The sequence below is a fragment of the Cryptotermes secundus genome, unplaced genomic scaffold (genome assembly GCF_002891405.2).
Source record: "Cryptotermes secundus unplaced genomic scaffold, Csec_1.0 scaffold2013, whole genome shotgun sequence".
Classification (NCBI taxonomy): Eukaryota; Metazoa; Arthropoda; class Insecta; order Blattodea; family Kalotermitidae; genus Cryptotermes; species Cryptotermes secundus.
Genome location: NW_019743680.1, coordinates 33108 through 52316, shown reverse-complemented (window position 1 = coordinate 52316; position 19209 = coordinate 33108). Strand labels below are relative to the sequence as shown.

The 19209-nt window shown below is 40.0% G+C and overlaps 1 protein-coding gene across 1 annotated transcript in view; it reads left to right on the top strand.

Moving 5' to 3' along the window:
* LOC111874293 (cardioacceleratory peptide receptor-like) overlaps positions 1-19209 on the top strand; it is a 309517-nt gene that overhangs the window by 284190 nt on the left and 6118 nt on the right. The window contains exon 8 of the mRNA XM_033755399.1: positions 2104-2284. Within this exon, the coding sequence (XP_033611290.1) occupies positions 2104-2284 (181 nt within the window). The remainder of the gene's footprint in view (positions 1-2103; positions 2285-19209) is intronic.

Here is a 19209-nt window from a genome sequence, read left to right as displayed (position 1 = left end):
CTTTACAGCGAATTTCGACTACATCCACTAAAGGTCATCTAACTGCTACGTTTGAATTTAATATAAGAATAGCTGGAGTTCAGCATATTTTAGCGATATTTAAATCTGTGAAATCACGCGCTTAATGATAAGAAGAAAAAGGTAAATTTTAATTATCTCCCTACGAGATTTGCATTTACATTTATAAACATCAAAATAACGGAATTCAGAAAATGCAGACTCCATGTAAAAATTATGTTTAGTGTCTACTCCAAATTGGAGTACAGTTTGCCAATACTGTGGCAGTCGCGCTCCATCACCGTTATGCTGACTCCACATTCCCTTCAGAAAAAATATTACAATTTGTGTTCATTAAAAGTGTCACTTTCACATAAGCATCGATCCCATGCGCATTTAGTTCAGTGATGTTGATTTTATATCTACCGTCCAACCGTCGTATTTGAACTAGAGGAGGAAGGGGGTGGAGAGGAATCGAGCATACTAACCCGGTATTCGCCTGAAGGGACTGAGAAAAACAAGGGAAATATCGGTCAGGGTGGCCAGCCGACATTACAATCCGATACCTCGAAGATGCACACATTTCTTATTTCTATTTAAATTTTTTTTTTCGAAGGAGGAATATTCAGATAATTAAATTGTCTGTTATATACGGCTTAAATATCACCATAATCAGCATCCTTGTCTTCATGATCATCATCAAGATAATTTTTCAGGGGCTTGCAGGTCTTTCCCGGATTCATTCTATATTTCATCAGACCATCTTCTGAGGTTTGAGGTTCTCACGGCTGTGATGCTGTATAATGCTACCGTGTGGTATATGACGCCCTGTAGTCTGGTAGAAGCTCTTCAACGTTTCATAGGGTCGTACTGCCTCGATCTTCAGTGTCGAAATGTAAGATTTAAGATGAGCAAGCAAGCATGATGGAGGCAGTAAATTCCACTGAAACGTCGATATATTTCTACCATACCACGTGGTATAAGAAACCAGAAAACATCTTTTCAATGGTCCTTCAATGTTTCTACTTCCAAACGAATGTCATTACCACACCTGCTCATAAAAATGAGACATTGGTTCTCTGTAAATATTATGTTATGGTTTCTTTCTTTAATTTTGAATTTTATTTAAATTAAATTTATTTTGTTTTCGTCGAATGCCAGTGTCAGTTTGATGGTCTGCTGAATGTATACTCAATTACTTCTCAAAGGAAGTCAATTTTTGCTGACCGTATTATATCTCAAGGCTTCATTTCATTGCCCATATTAAGTAAAGAGTTCTTGGAAATTATTCCTGTTCCATATTTTCTTCAGCGTATTTCTACGTAATATCCATTCCGAAAACGCCAGAATAGGAAGACGAAAGTCATACACTTGTTCCTACTTCATGTGTTTACAGTTTTACTCAAGAAGTCCCTTGAATGCTACATTTACTTCCACTTTACAGTGATTCGTACTCACATCAATTTCATCAGGCTCATGCAGAGAGTGAAAAGAAAGAACAAACGGTCTATGGAAATCTCTATGGTTTCCTTATATTCATAATTATCATTATGACTTGACGTTCTGAGTAGAAATTTTGAACAACTGGGAACATGTTAAATAAATTCGTAGTTAAGTCAGTGGGAAGAAATCCAAACTGCATCCATCTTTGAGTTTTTACAGACTTTTCATGAACTGCGTCTAATTCAAGATGCAGACCAACGATCCCTACCTAACAGCATATTTGCATGAAAGAATAAGAGAAGGGAAGACTTCTTTGTTGGTTTCGTGGTTCTCACAAGTCACCATGAAGAGTCATAATTTCTGTGATGTACGCTGTGTAATCTGGTATGTCAACAGATTTTTCGGAGGAGAACACTGCCTCCATCTTCAGGAATGACGAGTAAACTAAACAAGAAGCAGGTGACAAGCAGAACGGCCCTGAATGTAGAGGCGATGTTCTTCCGAAACGTCGGGCTTTCTCAGAAATGTGCACCGTTACAATTCAGAAGACCCACTTTTCATAGTCACTGCTTTGAGAGCCTCAGAAACAATACAAAAGTGTGCAGATTTGCCACTGTAAGAGCGGTGTGTAGACAAGGGCTAATATTGCTTGTATCTCTACAGTGTTCGTGACGTGCTGGAGTCCGTACATCGTGTTCGATCTCCTGCAAGTGTACGGCCATGTGCCAAGGACCCAGACGAACATCGCTGTGGCGTCCTTCATCCAGAGCCTGGCGCCTCTCAACTCCGCCGCCAACCCACTCATCTATTGTCTGTTCTCTACGTCCGTCGGTCGAACACTAAGGCAAGTAGAGGTGTCTACAATTCAATTTGTTTTTTTTTTTCAAACACAGAAAACCTTCCTCCAGCGCGGATTTTTCCAATGCGGATTCGATTACACGCATGAAAATAAATATGAACAAGTGCCTGCCGAAAGAAAAAAGAAACTAGATTATACCTCGAACACAATCCGTCAAACATGAAGTAAAGTATAAAGTACAAAGCTTGTTTGTGCCAAGCTTTTGTCCTTTACCAAACAGCCCGTCAATATTTTCTTTAATGCTTAACTTTCTGAAAATATTTTATATACGAACAAAAAAAACTCCGTGGATTTAGTCCGCAAGCGAACTATACCTACCGAGCGGCCGCCGCTTGTCGGCGAAGTTGAAAATATTTTATATTACACAGCTTATTGTTTAAAAATCGTTACAGTATATATAGGAGCCTGGATAGCGTAGTTGGTATAGCGTCTAGCTACAGGATGGACGACAGAGGAGTCGGAGTTCGAGTCCCGGTAACGTCAAAAATTGTCTCCATGCAGTAGCTCTGGGGTCCACCCAACATCTCATCCAATGGGTACCGGGGATAAAGCTGCCGCGGCTTGAAGCTGACCACTCACTTCGAGCTAGTACCGAGATTAAGAATATATGGATCTATACATCCTCTCCCCTATACGCCTTCATGACGTAGTGCTTAATTAGTTACGCAAAGGGAATTTTATTATTTCGGTTTCTTTCAACGTCCGCGTAATCCCATACAACACTAAGCTTGTCAAACGAAAAAAAAAATAAAAACTGTGTCATGTGGTTTGCTCGCCACGTCGTATCGGAATAAAAGTTTGTTTGATGCCTAACTTTATGCCCTGATTTTATCTAGTAACAAACAGTCCGCTGACTTCTCATTTTATTTCTTATTTTTCCGATTATGTTTTAACTACATCACACAATTTGTTCATAAATAAATATCACTGTACTATCCCTGTGATCTATAGTTTCTTTCCACGCCCCAATTCCTGTACCTCCCGCCTTGAGCAAGAGTTTACTACGTGTACAATCTTTACTCTGGCTGTAGAATTAAAGAATATTTCTTCCATAAGTAACAGGTTAGGCTCGCCGATCTACTATTCATAATTAATTCCGAAAGTAAAAGCATATAAATATTTTACATATTTCGTTGTACATTTTAAGCAGGAAATCTGTCCATTGCAAGGCTTCAGCTTATAGAGAATGACAAACATGCAGACACGTATCCATGACGTGAGGGAGATTCGAGACCTTTAATCCAGTCTGCAACAATCCAAGATCGTAGGCGTCTTGCGTCAAGCGGATGAAATGAGAACAGGTGCACGGAGTCTATTTAACACAACAGAATATTAAAATACGACAAGCTCCAGGTTATAAATGAGAATGTGTTATACTGTGACTAACTCCATGCAGCAGGGTCAATATTGACAAGTGGATATGCGCTCTACAGGCCAAAATATTTTCAGTACTTCAGGAAAACCGAGGACAAACTTCCGTGTTCACATCCTGAACCATATGAATCCAATCCACATTCCTACGCCGTCTCTTCAAGATCCATTTTAATATTATTTCTCAATGAGCATTATCATCGCCCCTTTACCAACCTTGCAGCCATAGTATTGTGACATGAGGCCTGACGACTAGAATAAGGGCCCAGAGAATTGGTCATTGCTAGGCAATGGCTGTGTAACGCGCAGAAATGCCAGAGTCATTGCTAAGCAACAATAGATTAACTGTTGGAAGCGGTTGTTTTCTATACGATTCGTGCCAGTTGGAAGCCAGTCAGTTCAGCTTTGAAGCCAATTAGTTCGGCAGTTGGAAACCATTTAGTTCGGCTCGGAAGCCCGTCGAGATTTGACACCTGAAGTTGGAGGTGGCAGCTGGAAGTCAGTCCAGTCCGGAAGCTAGTAGCTGAAAGAAGTACTGGCTGAAGTCAGAGGTCAAGGTAAGAGCTTAGCGTGAGATTGTCGCCACACTGCAAAGGAAGTAAGCTCGGAAGCAGAGGAGCATTCACGGTTGGAAGCCGTTACCAAGCAACATGACTGATAACGCTAGTCTGTATGTGATATTGATCTGTGTAGTTATTAACTGTGAAATTGCGCAATAAATCCGGGTATCAATCCGAAACCAGGCTATCGTCACTCCAATGCGTGAGAGTATAAACAACATTGAGGTCTGTGAGACTTGAGGTATCAAAATACTAAGATTAATTTTGTTCACGAATCTAAAACGACCATTAAAATTGGCTAGTAACTGATATCTTAGGGAAAATCACTTAGATATGAAAATTTAAATAGCGAGATTTTGTAACTGCAGTGATGAACCTTCAATTTGCATCAGATGATCATTGAATAATTTATTACCTATCAAAGAACCAGGAAGTCCCATCACTCAACTGAGAACTTAAAGTAGACCACGACTGTCTTCTAGGTATTTCCGGACGGGTCTTCATAACTACGCTTACATGTATCGACGTTGCTATGGGGACCGTAATAACAGTATACACGTGTAAAATTGAAGAAAGGAAAATCTCTAATGCGGTCAAAATTGTTAATGGATTGCACACACTGTCGCCATAATCTCTAATTTCACAGCTGGACAAATTGAATTGCGTGCATTACTAAAATTTCACATGCGGTAGAAAGTTCGACAGTACACGTGAAGCAATTTAATTTCGTCTAAACCGATTCCAGCGTAGAACTTCCTCAAGGCTAACATTCATTACGAAGTACAACACATACAGTACTGGAACTGTTCGCTTTCAAGTAGTGCGTGTATGTCTACAATGTTCCATGCACAAACATTAAACTATTTTATATAATACTATGACACAGACTGAGGGTGTCAGAGAACAGGGTATTGAGAATATTTGGGCAGAAGAGGGATGAAGCGATAGCAGGTTTATGAAACTGCATCAGGAGGAGTTTCATAACTTCTACTCTTCGCCAAGTACTGGTATAATTATAATGATCAAGTCAACGAGGATGAGATGGACAATGCATGTAGCATGAATGGAGAGAAAGGGAATGCATATAGGATATTGATGGGAAAGCTAGTAGGAAAGAGACCACTTGGAAGACTTAGGTGGATGCACAATGTTAAAATGGATCTTAGAGAGATAGGATAGTTCCATAATAATTTTTCACATCTTCGATTAGTGATCAGCCCGTCGCAAGGCCGCTACCTAAACACAGGACAACATAAACACAAACAAATATACATACCAAACATCCATGCCCTGATTGGGACTCAAACCCACGATCCCAGCGCCCGAGCGAGCGAAGACAGTACATGCCTTAGACCAGCCGTGTCAAACATGTGGCCCCTCAACTTTTAGAGCTAATTGATATTAAAATAAATATTAAAATTATAGTAGAAATATTTTTTGTAAAGACAATTTTCCAACAGACCAGAAGACAAGACGTCTCACGCAGACATAAATTAGCAAGCTGCAGGAAATTCAATGTTTTGCTATTTCCAACATAATTTCTTGTGTAATCTCTCTTTTTACATATTGAAAAGTTGTATGATACTTGTCAATAATGGCATTCTCTTGCTTTTTAAAACGGTAATATATGTGACTTTAGGTAATTATATTGAAATTATTCCTAAATAACAAATAGAATTAAATGTCCTTGTATCAAAATCTAATGTATTATATTCCCATTTTGAAGTGCGGCCTTGGACTATTATTTATAGGGCTAGGTGGCCCTCTGTTCAAGTTGAGTTTGACATGCCTGCCTTAGACCGTTAGGCTAGGTCGCGCCACCGCTCGAGAGGTTAGTCGCTGGCTTCCCACCACGCGGGCCCGGGTTCGAGCCCGGGTCTGGTCAAGTGGGATTTGTGATGTACAAAGTGGCGCTGGGATAGGCTTTCTCCGAGAACTTGGGTTTCCTTTACCAATCTTCATTCCACTAAATTCCCCGTCATCATAATCACCCGGGGTAGGTATAGGCCGACGTGCAGATTGGAAGCAGTTGGACTCCACCCCCAATATGCGAATTAAAACAAATAGACCACGCTGCTACTGTGACCGGATCTTCTAAATCATTACCAACTCATTATTGGCCAGTGAACCTATTAGTTCATGTTATATAACATTATCAATTGAAAGCCTCGTTAAATGAAGCATACATCGATAAGCAAATAAATAACAAAGACCAGAGAACTCAGCACCGCATATTAAACACGCAACTTCCACACTCGACATTTGGAAATATCAAGTTACTCTTTGATGAAAAATTAACCCGACGAAATGTCGTATGAACGATTATGATCGTTAACATGATGATTCAACTGATAAGGTTACATAGCCTCAGTTGGGAAGGAAAATGATCAAGAACAGTGAACTGCGGATACTTCGAAAGACGGTCTTACCTGTTCTATTCCGGGAGCCACCTGATGAGACTTGGGGAAAACACGATAAGCTTCAGAAAAGAGAAATCGTTACCCGGTAGAGATTCGAAACTTATATCTCCTGAATGTAGAGTTACAACGTTATCAGCTCAGTGTGACGTACGAAGAAAATGAAAATATTCATTCACTCTATGTTGCTCACCCATGAAGTATTAAAGTCACCAATTCCTTCTTTGTAGAGGCAAAATTATTCCCGTAACAGGCCGTGGGAGCCCATCGAGGTGTGAGACGTCGAGGCTCCAACATTTTCTAGACAATCGCTTCATAGATGACGGTGAGTTTGCCAGCTTTAAGCGCCGGCCCCCCTTCACCCCCAAGAATATTCCTGGTACTCATTTCTGTTAGAGGCTGAGTTGACCCCAGTGCCATAGTGCGGCTGAAAGGATTATATCAAATGAAAAATCCAATGACCTCATCAGGAATCGAACCCGCGACATTCAGACTTGTAGCATAGTGCCTCGTCCAAGTACGCTACCGCTACTCTTCCTCTATTAATTATAATATCTGGTTCGTACATTCTCTTCAAATATGAAATTCGAAGATTCATTTTTGTGATCACGAAGGCTGTCATTGGACATAATCCTGAACCAGCTCAATCCACTCAATCCACGTACACTCTATATCTCTGAAATTAATGCTGTTTCACCTTCTCTATTTTCCTGTCTCCCAAGGATCTCTAAAGATTTCCCGACTACATTTCCTTCGATCCCATACGTGGGCTGTGTCCTTCCCTTCCCGTCCTCTACGGTGCAATTACTCTAATAATATTAGGCACATGCTACAAATTATGAAGCCTATTATTGTGTAATTTTCTGCGCGCTCCATCAACTTAATTCTTAGGGATAGGGGCAAGAAAGGCATACATTCAGGTTCACAACCGTGAATCCAAAATTTCTAAAAGGAAGTTTGACCATAAATCCTCTTCCTTTAAGAAAATGTATCCCGTAATCTTTGGAACACAGTATTGTGAAGCACTTAAATGTGGATTATTGACGGGTCTTTGAGAAATATGGAGCTGAAGTAAAACCAGTCATTAAAATGTTCTATTGGGCACGCGACTTGCGGAATTATAGCACGGAAGTCAGCAATGTAAAGCACACAGACCATGAAATAACATGTTATGTGGCGGATGGAAGAGGAAATTAAAGGTAGCTGCAGGTTTCACCAAGTTATCTGTGAGACTTGTTCGCCACTGAAAGACGTGGCACATTATATGGAAAAAATAAAATTGGTTTACAGGCTCAAAAGCTTCAGGTAATTAATTCTTTTGCATTTCATAAATGTCTTATTTAAATGGATTTACCGGAGACGGACGTACAAAGCACATAGTTAGTTAGTTAGTTAGTTATTGGAGAGTGGGTTTCCCCATTCACTGAGACCTGTATTGGTCCATTGTGCTTCCCTCTATGATTTCTACCAGTCTCTATATCCTACCGGTATTGGTACTTACCATCAGTCCCGCCCAGCCAGCGAGACCGGCTCTACTAGCTGAGAGGTATCTATAATGCTTCCCCCATCTACCAGAGGTATTAGAGACTGCTGTTGGGCGGGAAACGTCCGTTAATTTGGCTCAGTGACCTCCTTTGGAGATATGAGGTTCTTTTACGTGCCGTAAAGCTACGACACGGAACCCATGGCTTAAAGTCCCTCCCAGAGGACTTGTTCCCTGAATTTTTCCGCACTTAAAAATTCGACGACCTCCGCCGGGTATTTGAACCCGCGTACTTACAAAGCACTTAACTAACTAACTGACTCCATGGAGCTGAGCCCTTCTAGAGAAGCCGCAATTTGTGCAGTTACTCAAAAATTCCCCAACATTTTACAGAAACCGAATAGTCATTACGTGTTCACCAGAGCCCTTCACTGGTCCCTATCCTCAACCAGATCCCTTCAATGCCCGAGGCCCTTTGTAACATTTCATTACAAACTTATTTTTTACGGTGAGGAGTTGCTAGCCCACGGCCAACCCCCAAGCTGGAGGACAACCATTGTCCGCTGTCCGCAATTACTTAACATATTCGCAGCTACACTCCATATCTGGAGGCTGTCTCCTCCACCTGCAATCTGGGGACGCGTCATCCTATGGCGATGAACTCGTCTAGTACATATAGGTCAAAAATAAAATACTTGCACATTACAAGTTTATAGAAAAAGTATCCAATTTTTAGTGTAAAAGACATAAGCACTACTTTGTAAGCCTGTTTTTTTTTTCATTGGCGCTACAGCCCTTATTTGGGCCTAGGCCTACCTCCATGAAACTCTCCATTTCATTTCGGTTTTACTAGATCTTAGACATTTGGTAGGACTCCTTGGGCGGGTGATCAGTTCGTCGTAAGGCCTCTACCTGTACACACACACAGACAAACGCACACAAACATCCATGCCCTGAGTGGGATTCGAACGCACGATCCCGGATTCCGAGCGAGCGAAGACAGTGCATGCCTTAGACCACTCGGCTACCGTGACCGGCTTGTAAGCCTAATACCTGTATAAATTTCAGCATCTGGAGCAAGATATTAACTCCTAGGTCAGTGCCCGTCTCTAGAAGGTAATACCACCTCAGCTACTCACAAATTCCCCCCACCCGAAGGTACTGAGAGGAGCCAACAACTAAATAAAATGTGTTTAATTCAATCCTATAATAAAGTTCGCATATATAAACACATGTCGCGTATGTTTTCTATTCAAAATAGCCTGGAACAAGGAGATGCTTTATCCCCATTGCTTTTCAGCTTCGCTTTATAATATGCCATTACGAGGTCAAAGCAAGGGAGATTACAGTTGAATGCATGTCAGCTTTTGATCCTTGCTTATAATTTATTGGACAAAAACTTAAATATCACGAAAAACACACAACCTCCATTAGACGCTAATAAGAATGTTGGTCTGTAAGTACACGTAGAGAAAACTACTTTATGATGTCTCGTCAACGGAATGCAGAACAAAATCCTAACATAAAGAAAGCTAATAAATGCTTCGAAAATGTGACAAAATTGACATACTGTCAAGATTTAGTGACTAGACACCTGATTTGGATTGATTATTGGATTTATTGGAACCTTATAAATTAAAACTACCAGTAATTATAACGTTCTCTCTAATTTGCGCACTCTACTTCTCATTACAGCACACGCTAAGTCTTCTATATCTCCATTAACCGTTTCCTGGTAACGGGTCTCAATACTGTTCTCTGCTTACGGCCTCACCGACTGGAGGCTGTTTCACAAATAACTAAGTCAACGGTCGAATCTCAACTGCTTCTGGGCATCACTACCCAACCCTGATTACTCACTCTCACTGGCTCTCACTAGCTGTCAACTACACTGTATTAACATACGTTTATTATGTACATTTGCTACATGTTTCGATCTAGCTGGATTATCGTCAGGCAATTTTCATGAGGTGTACTTGTCGTTAACCGCCTCTGGTCTAGTGGTCAGAGTTCCTCGCTACAGATCCAGAGATCCCGGGTTCCATTCCCGGAGCTACCATATTTTCTGAGAAACAGAGAGTCTGGAACGGGGTCCACTCAGTCTCGTGAGGATAACTGAGGAGCTATTTCAAGGAAATAGCGGCTCCGATCTAGAAAACCTAGATTAACGGCCGTGTGGATTCGTTGCTCTGACAACATGACACCCTATATCCGCAAAAGTTGGCACTAAATTCGCCGACAAGTGGCGGTGGCTCGGTCGGTATAGTTCACTTGCGGACTACAAGTCACGGAGTTAAGTTTTTTAGTACTACTCGTTATTGAATTTCATTCCTAATGTGGATCAGTATTAGTGATCATTAGTAATATAAATATCGTTATATTTTTTAATATTAGCCGTAAAATGTAAACGTTATAACTCAATTAAAAATTAAAATTGTTTCCGTTTATTTTAGCGTGAAGTACAAGTCTATGGTGTTGCATCGTAGAGTAGACGAACGTTTCTGGGAGTCTGCGTTATTTTTAAATCCCTGTGCACCTGAAAATAAATTATATGTGTTATAATATGGATCAATTTTAACTGATGTATAGTCATATGGTGTGGTGTAAACGGTTACTTACATATTACGTGACGTATGTACGCATGTAAGTGATGTTATGTTTTATTTTCCTTTTGAGTGAAGGGGGTATAGTTATTCTGTAATGACAATGGATATTTTAGTGGGNTGGTGTGGTGTAAACGGTTACTTACATATTACGTGACGTATGTACGTATGTAAGTGATGTTATGTTTTATTTTTTATGTGCTGTTCTATTTGTTATTTCCTCAAATTTCTGTTTCTTTTACTCACGTGCACCTAGTATCGTGTTCTTTATAGGGGGCCCACGTCCTGTGTTAAATTTCGTAACGGGCTGTTTTTAAGGACAGGAGCTGCTAGTCCCAGTAAAATCCCCAGGCTTTAATATCACCCCTTGTCAGCTCTTCACGACTGCTTATTCAGTACATTTTCAGCTATCCTCCACATCTGGAAGTCATTATTTCCCTTAATTTTATGAACTGCAATGCTGCAATGACTTGAAGCCCACTATACAATATAAAATTATGGATAAGTCCCGAAGGGTAGTTTCGTTAACAAAACGGACGAAGACGCAGGCGAATAGACACGACCTCCCGGGTACGGTTGCATTTCATATAACTTATATCGTACGAGAAACCCATACATATATAGAATAACTGTATTAGGCCCAGTAATTATTATACATATGTGCCACCTGTTTTAGCATACTGAAACTTTGTATTCTGTCCATGGAATGTATTATGGCCCGTATGGTTCTGACAATTAACATCTAAGATGTATTGTTTTTCTGAACAGCATGAACTGGATGATCTTTGCAGCGGAGATGTCTCCTATGAGGTACAAACTGAATTTTTATATCTTATTTAGATAAAATTCAGTTTTTAACATCCGCTAGGTCGTTCGACGGGCTAACTCGAACAAGTTTTAAGCGGTTTTACTCAGTTCTAGAGCAAATACTAAGTTGGTGCCCTAATTCCACGTTATATTGCACGCTTCATATGCCGTTTTCCCATTATAAACGTCAAAATTTCGCCCTAATGTAGCCCTTCAAATGCTAAATAAAAATTACATTCGAAGACCATCAAACGTTATATCAAAATCAATTCCGTTCATAGGCAGCAAAAACCCTGCTCAACTTCTTCGCTCTGTCCATAACGAAGCCCACATTCTAATCCTTTACCTTTCTCACTTTCTGAAGCTTTACCCTTCAACAAACGTAGCACTGCCTGCCAGAAGGATGAGAGAGCACTGTTTGGGAACATTCGAAATAGGAAAAATTTCCACCCCTTAAATGTAATGAATCTCGCAGCTCCCAAATTTATATAATTTCTTTTCTTTTCCTTCTTCTTCTTCTTCTTTTTCTCCTCCTTCTTCAGTCTTTAAAGAATAGTGATTTATAACGTACCGCAGAATGTTTGTGGCAATGGTTCCAGGTCTCGAATTTCACTCGGATGAAAACCTGTCATAGGATATTCCCAAGTCTCTGTTACCTAGTATGCGCTATGTGATCCGAACCAAGGAACTATTTTTAAGCATCAAAACCGAGATTGTTATCATATTTGTGGCTTCATCAAGAAAGACGGCTTACCCTTGGGCTCCTACCACACTCCCGTGCTAAGGTAGCTACACCAGCATTTAGAAATACCGTAGGAGGAACCATGGTAAAGAATTTCCCCAAATTCGTCTCCAGCCTCAAGGTTTTCATTACAATGTAAAAAAAGAAAACAGAGCGCCCTACTTGGAGTTGGTGTATGTCCGTTTGTCTGTCCGCCTATGCATCGCGTAATATCAGCCCGTTGACAGTTGAAGAATTTTCTTTAGAATTCGATATTGGAGACCTTTACTAAAGTTGTTGGGTATTGCCGATTTTCAGTCATACTGACCGATTACAAATCCTGCTCCACATAAATCGTACAAGATCTTTTTTCGCATATGTCTGTGTCATAAAACTTTAATTGACGCTAGTAAGGAGGTTGGTCTAGAAGTAAACACAGAGAAAACTAAGTATATGTTACTGTCTCGTCACCAAAATGCAGGGCAAAATCACGACACAAAGATAGGTAACATGTTTTGAAAATATGGCAACGACTGTAATAAATAAAACTTGATTCAGAAGGAAACTAAGAGGAGACTGAACTCAGGTAATGTTTGCTACCATTCAGTCCAGAATCTTTTGTCTTCTCGTCTGCTGTCTCAAACATAAAAATTAGAATATAAAAACTATAATTTTGCCTGTGATTCTGTATGGGTGTGAAACTTGGTCTCTGACATTAAGGGAGGAATATAGACTGAGGATTATGAGGAGAATATTTGGACCGAAGAGAGATGAAGTGACAAGAGGCTGGAGAAAACTGCATAATGAGAAGCTTCACAACTTGTACTCTTCTCCAAGTATAATTAGAATGATCGAGTCAAGGAGAATGAGGTGGGCAGGGAATGTAGCACGAATGGGGGAGAAGAGGAATGCATACAGGATACTGGTGGAAAAGCCGGATGGAAAGAGACTACTTAGAAGACCAAGGCATAGGTGGGTGAACAATATTAAAATGGATCTTAGAGAAATAGGATAGGATGGCATGGACTGAATTGATGTGGCTCAAAATAGGGACCAGTGAAAGACTCTTGTGAACACGATAATGAACCTTCGTTTTCCATAAAATACTGGGAAGTTCTTAAGTAGCTGCAGAATTAGCGGCTTCTCAAGAGGACCTCAGCCCCATGAGTGAATGAATGAGAATGCGTGATGTCTGTGTCATAATTCCTCAATCAAATTTCATTTAAATTCAGTATAATAGTTCTGTGCATGACGCTAGTCGGCAGTTTTTTACTTTTAGACAAATTGGCGCATTAGCAAGCCTACTTTACATAACGTCATAAAATGACTTCTTCATATATAGTCCTCTCTTTGTATGGATGTGAAATTTAATCTGATATTAACGGAGGAGCATAGACCGAGGATACATGAGAATAGGTTGCTGAGGAGGGATGAAATAGGAGGTTCAAGAAAACTGCATAACGAGGAGTTTTATAATTTGTACCCTTCGCCAGATACGAGTATAGTTGGAGTGACCAAGTCAAGGAGTATGAGATGGGCACGAAATGTAAAATCCATTTGAAAGAAGGGGAACATATGTAGAAGGTTTTCGGTGGGAAAGCCAAAAGAAAAGAGACTACTAGGAAGACCTAGACGCAGGTGGGTGGATAATATTTGCATTAAGATGGATCTTACAGGAACAGGATGGGGAGGTATGGGTTGGATTCTTCTGGGTCCGGACAGGAACCAACGGAGTGTTCTTATGAACATGGTAATGATCATTAGGGTTCCATAAAACTTTGTAAAATTCTTGAGTAGCGAAGCAACTGGCGGCAGTAGATATACTGTAGCCCCATTTTCTGCATAGAATATCAGATATCTACTTAGGTTATCCTGGCGGTTTCATATTAGACCTCTCAACACTATTTATTGAACTGGTCCATGTGAACAATATCTAGGTGTTTGTTTTGAAAAAGAAAGAACTTTTCCAAATCTTCATAAACTACGTCACATTCCACAGAAATACTAACTTCACTTCACTTCACTTCACTTCACATATCCACATTAAAACGTTATCACTACTCACAGAATAGAAAATAAAACGGGAAAGATTTCCTAATTCGAGTCTTTGTATATGACTTACGTTCATGTGACGTGTTAACGTTCAAGAATTATTTGTTATTGTAACGCGAAATTCTGTAATTTCAGAGTTTTCAAGTCGGGTTGAAAAACTTGTTTATGCATTGATGGAAGTACGTATACAGAAATATACGGAGAAGTCTTAGTTTAGTGACATTTTATAAACGTATAAGAAAAATATTTACAAGTAAAACACGTTGCGATGACTAGGCAAGTTAATTTGGAAAATATTCTTGCTAGACGGACCGCCGTACAAATATTTTAAATCAAGTTGCAAAGCAGCCATGACTGGAAGTCATGTTACAAAAGGGAAACCCTGAAATGTAAGATTTGAGGCTTTCACGGCGGTGACTATGAAGAAAGCAGTATTCTCAGATTTGGCAGCGTGTATATGGTGTTAACCGACGCTTCGGAGGAACGTATAGCCTCCATCTTCAGGGTAGAAGGAAAAATATAAGAAATCCGCAAAGCGAAGAGACCGTGAGAACCGGTAAAAGCAGATTGGTCTGCTTTTACCGGTGCCAAATCCCAGAAGACTGCTTTCTTCAAAACCCTGAAATGTTTAAAATAGCCAGTTAAAGACCACTTGAATCTGGCGTAGAGACTGTGGATAAACGAGGGAATCTCTTATATAAAACCGATATTGAAACTGTGACTCTAAGAAGAATCAAGTTGTCTCTATTCAAATACCAGAATTTAAGAGGGAATAATAAGTGGACATTAACAATCCGAAAATGAAATATTCTTAGAAAGAACCGTATTTGTGTACGAGTATTGTTTGTGGGGAGTTCAGAAGGAAACGTTGCAAAAATGCTGCTGCTAGCTTCGTCGTGTCTGCAAGACAGCACGCAACAATCCAAGAGCTGCGGGATCATGTTCATAAAAATTTTAATTAGGGATTACTGCTTACATTTTCCGACCCATTCAAATTACGATTAAATTCTGGCAAAAATAACTGACATTTTAACCAGGCCTACTTGCATTTTAGGCGCATCTTAAACATAACTTAACAAATCGTATTACTCTAAGCAAAGCATATTTCGAAGGAACGTTATAGAAAGACATTTATGTCCAAAACACTTTTTCAGTAAGTCTTATATTTTCGAGATAATTCAACAGAATTGAGTGAACTGGCCACAACTGTTGTGTTTCCAGCGTTTATATTCCCTAATTCTTTAAACCAATGCGGTTTTAAATTAAGACGGGCAGACCAGTGATACCGAAAAAAAATTACCTTCCTCGACCCTCAAATAATGCTTAACATATCCATTCTCCTAAACGCAGGATTTTACCAAGCAAAGAATTTTTGTTAAATATAATGAATTCTCTTCTTACTGACTAGTCACACAGGAAACCGAAGTAAAACGTTTGGACGATTTAACACAGCACTTTTTGGCTTCTAAGGCACAAAGCATTTTCACGTGTTTATGGTTTCGTGACTAATAATAACGGGCTTTGGACTGGATGATAGGATTTATNAAATTAAGACGGGCAGACCAGTGATACCGAAAAAAAATTACCTTCCTCGACCCTCAAATAGTGCTTAACATATCCATTCTCCTAAACGCAGGATTTTACCAAGCAAAGAATTTTTGTTAAATATAATGAATCCTTTTCTTACTAACTAGTCACACAGGTAACCGAAGTAAAATGTTTGGGCGATTTAACATTTCTGATTTTTGACTGACCTGGTTCTTATCTGAAAAGCCGCTTAGAGGAAAATGTTGATTGTCCGTATCCATGGACGCACCTGTTAATTCCACAGCAATGAACTGGTTTCCAAGAATCTGAATCTGTCATTTTTGTATCCCAGGAAACGCGTTCCCTAGCAATGGAACTACATGTCACTGTATTAAACTTTCTGTTCCTCTAGTCGCCCACTGGGAGAACCCTTCCTCGTCTGTAAATATGGCCGAATCATGAGGTTGAAATATCACAACCATGTTGTAAAGACTGCAGATATCTGCATCTTACGGCCTTCCATACGCCTTCATATCATGATGCTGTGTGCGGTACAAATGTTACCATTACTGTACGTAATTTAAAATTACTGAAGTTGCAGTACACGTGTAGGTCTCCCCCACCCTCCGATTACATGTTCAGTACCGCAGTCTATGGCTATGTTCTGCTTTACTCCATTGATTCTACGGTAATATTTAAACATGTTCTCTGTTGCACAGGATATAGAGACCTATAGACTCCAGTGAATGGTGATAATGACAGGACTCTGAAAGAGAACAGTTAGCCTATGTCCAGCCATTCGCCTGATCATGCTCTGTAAACCGATGAGGATATGAATTACATATGAAAGCCAGTAACCCAACCGATATGCAAAACGAGTCTCTCGAATCCAGGTCTAGGAAATTACCGCTACGTTAACTCCCCTAGCCTAAGAGTAATAATAATTACTATTATTGTAATTATAATCATTTATAATGAAATTGTATCTTATAATTTAGTCAAACAAAATGTGTCATATAATAAAACACCTAAGGGGAGCTCCGGTATAAAATCACACAATATTACACAAAATATATTTTGGATAAGATAAAAGGTAAATTTATCCCTGCGCTTAATTAATTAAGCACCACGTCATGAGGGAGTGGAGATATAGCTCCACTATTCTTGACCTCGGCATTAAATGGAGGTGAGTGGTCAGCTTCACGCCCCGGCCTCTTTACTCCCACAGAAACTGGCTCCATTTCCCATTGGATAAGAGGCTGGATGGGCCATAGAGCCAGTCTAGACGTTGTGGAGTAAAAAAATCTCTTGCCGTCACAAGAATGGAACCCCGACCACCGAGCCCGCAGTTCGTCGACATATCGACTGAGCTACCAGTGCTCCTCATATATTTAAGGTTCTGGACACTATTAGCGACTTGCATATCTCTATCCGTGTGCCTGCTGATAATGCAAATGTACTACGAGGTAAATGTATCGATATACAGATTCCGTGCAGTTTGGTAGATAGGTACCAACGTTTCGGAGGAATATTTGGGGTACATATACAAAACTACATTAAAATTTCCATATTTAAACAGTATCTACCATTTCCATAAGCATAAGTAGTGCTATCATACATAGCATTTTTTTCGCATGAACATTTTGTAATCTTCCGTTTCATTTGCAGAGAGCCACGTAACATTCCGAATGATGTTAAATATAAAAAAAAAGGGAAATATTTCCCAGTCACTGCACAGAGACTGTACTGACCTCCATCCTTCAGATGTGAACCAAGGCTTCGAAGTAAACAATTCCCACCTCCAGCTACGGATTGTAATAGGCAGCCCCTCCATTGATCCACACTTTTGTACACTAAATCACTATTTCACTGAATATTCCATGCAGTCAACAATATAAATTTGGTTTTCGTAAATCCACTGCTGTCTGGTAGGGAGTCTCGTAACTCTTAACACATAGCCGCACGTTATTCTTAATGGTCTCAAATGCAGCGGTGGAAATCTAGAAGTAAACATTCCCAATTTCTAGCCACAGTTTCCACAGATGACAGCCCTATTAATCCACTCTTCTACAGACCTACATTGCTTACATTAGTATAGCTGCACTAAACTGGGAGTTTGTTATTGGCAAAGGTCAAGACAGCAACGCCGCCTGGTGGCCAGTCTTGTGACAAATTGTATAGCCATATGAAGCTGACATAATTTAGGCAGCCCAGCTCGCCTTAGGGCTATTATATATATACACACACACATGTAGAGCAACTGATGATCCAAAGGGAAGTATCCTATAGGCCTCAAGTTTCTTTTAGGCTAGGAACACACACAGCGACATCGGTCATACGACGTCCGTACGGTTCATGTCGCATCAAGTAGTAGAATATAAAGTGTAGTCTTAGCTTTCATACGTGACGACATGCGATATCTACCGTACGACAGTCGGAGAGCAACGAAATGTATTTGGTCGCTCTAGTGTGAAAAGGAGGTCGTACGGCAAAAAAATCGTACGACTTTTTCCGTAGACCGATGTCGCTGTGTGTGTTCGATCCCTTAGTCCTACACGACTTTCTCACGCATTCTTTTACGTCCATTTTATTCTCTAGTTGTTAAAGTATGTTCATATCGAGGCTCTCTAACAAGTAACGCAATCTATCAGACACTCAGAGTAACTACATCCTCTATGAATCATACACAAATACGAACATATACATAATACACGTATACTTTACATAATATAAACAATCAACTATAGCAGGTCATAAATATATATTTTATTAATAACGACTTACAAGTACAGTTTAAGAGATATAGGGATACCAATAAACTCCATGGAGCTGAGTCCTTCTTGAGAAGCCGCTACTTGCTCACCTACTCAAAAATTTACCAAAATTTTATGGAACACAATACTTCCTTAGCAACCTGAGCCAGATCAATCCAGTCCATACCACCCCATCTTATATCTATAAGATTCATTTTAATATCATCCTCCCACCTACGCCTAGGTCTTTCCAGTGGTCTCTTAAGGATACCAACAAAATGGAAACAAAAATTAGTTGAAAGAAACGGAAAGAGACCATGTTCCACGTTTAGCTTTCCGTTGCCGACCGAGGGGGATACGAGAGTTTAGGCAATCCAAACAACAATGGTGAGACCGGACAATCTTGGAGTTCGTAGGAACAAGCCTTGAAGATCTAACCCTGCAAAATTCAGGGTGATGTTAATGAAAACTGTTTTATTTGAACTCACGATTTACGTTGTATTTCAGTATGAAGAAGTAAATGTTGTCCTTGTGCTTAAGATAGAGACATGAAGGCGTACACAGGGTGTACAATTAGAGCTCCTGGTATCACAGACCTCGATATTGCATGGAGATG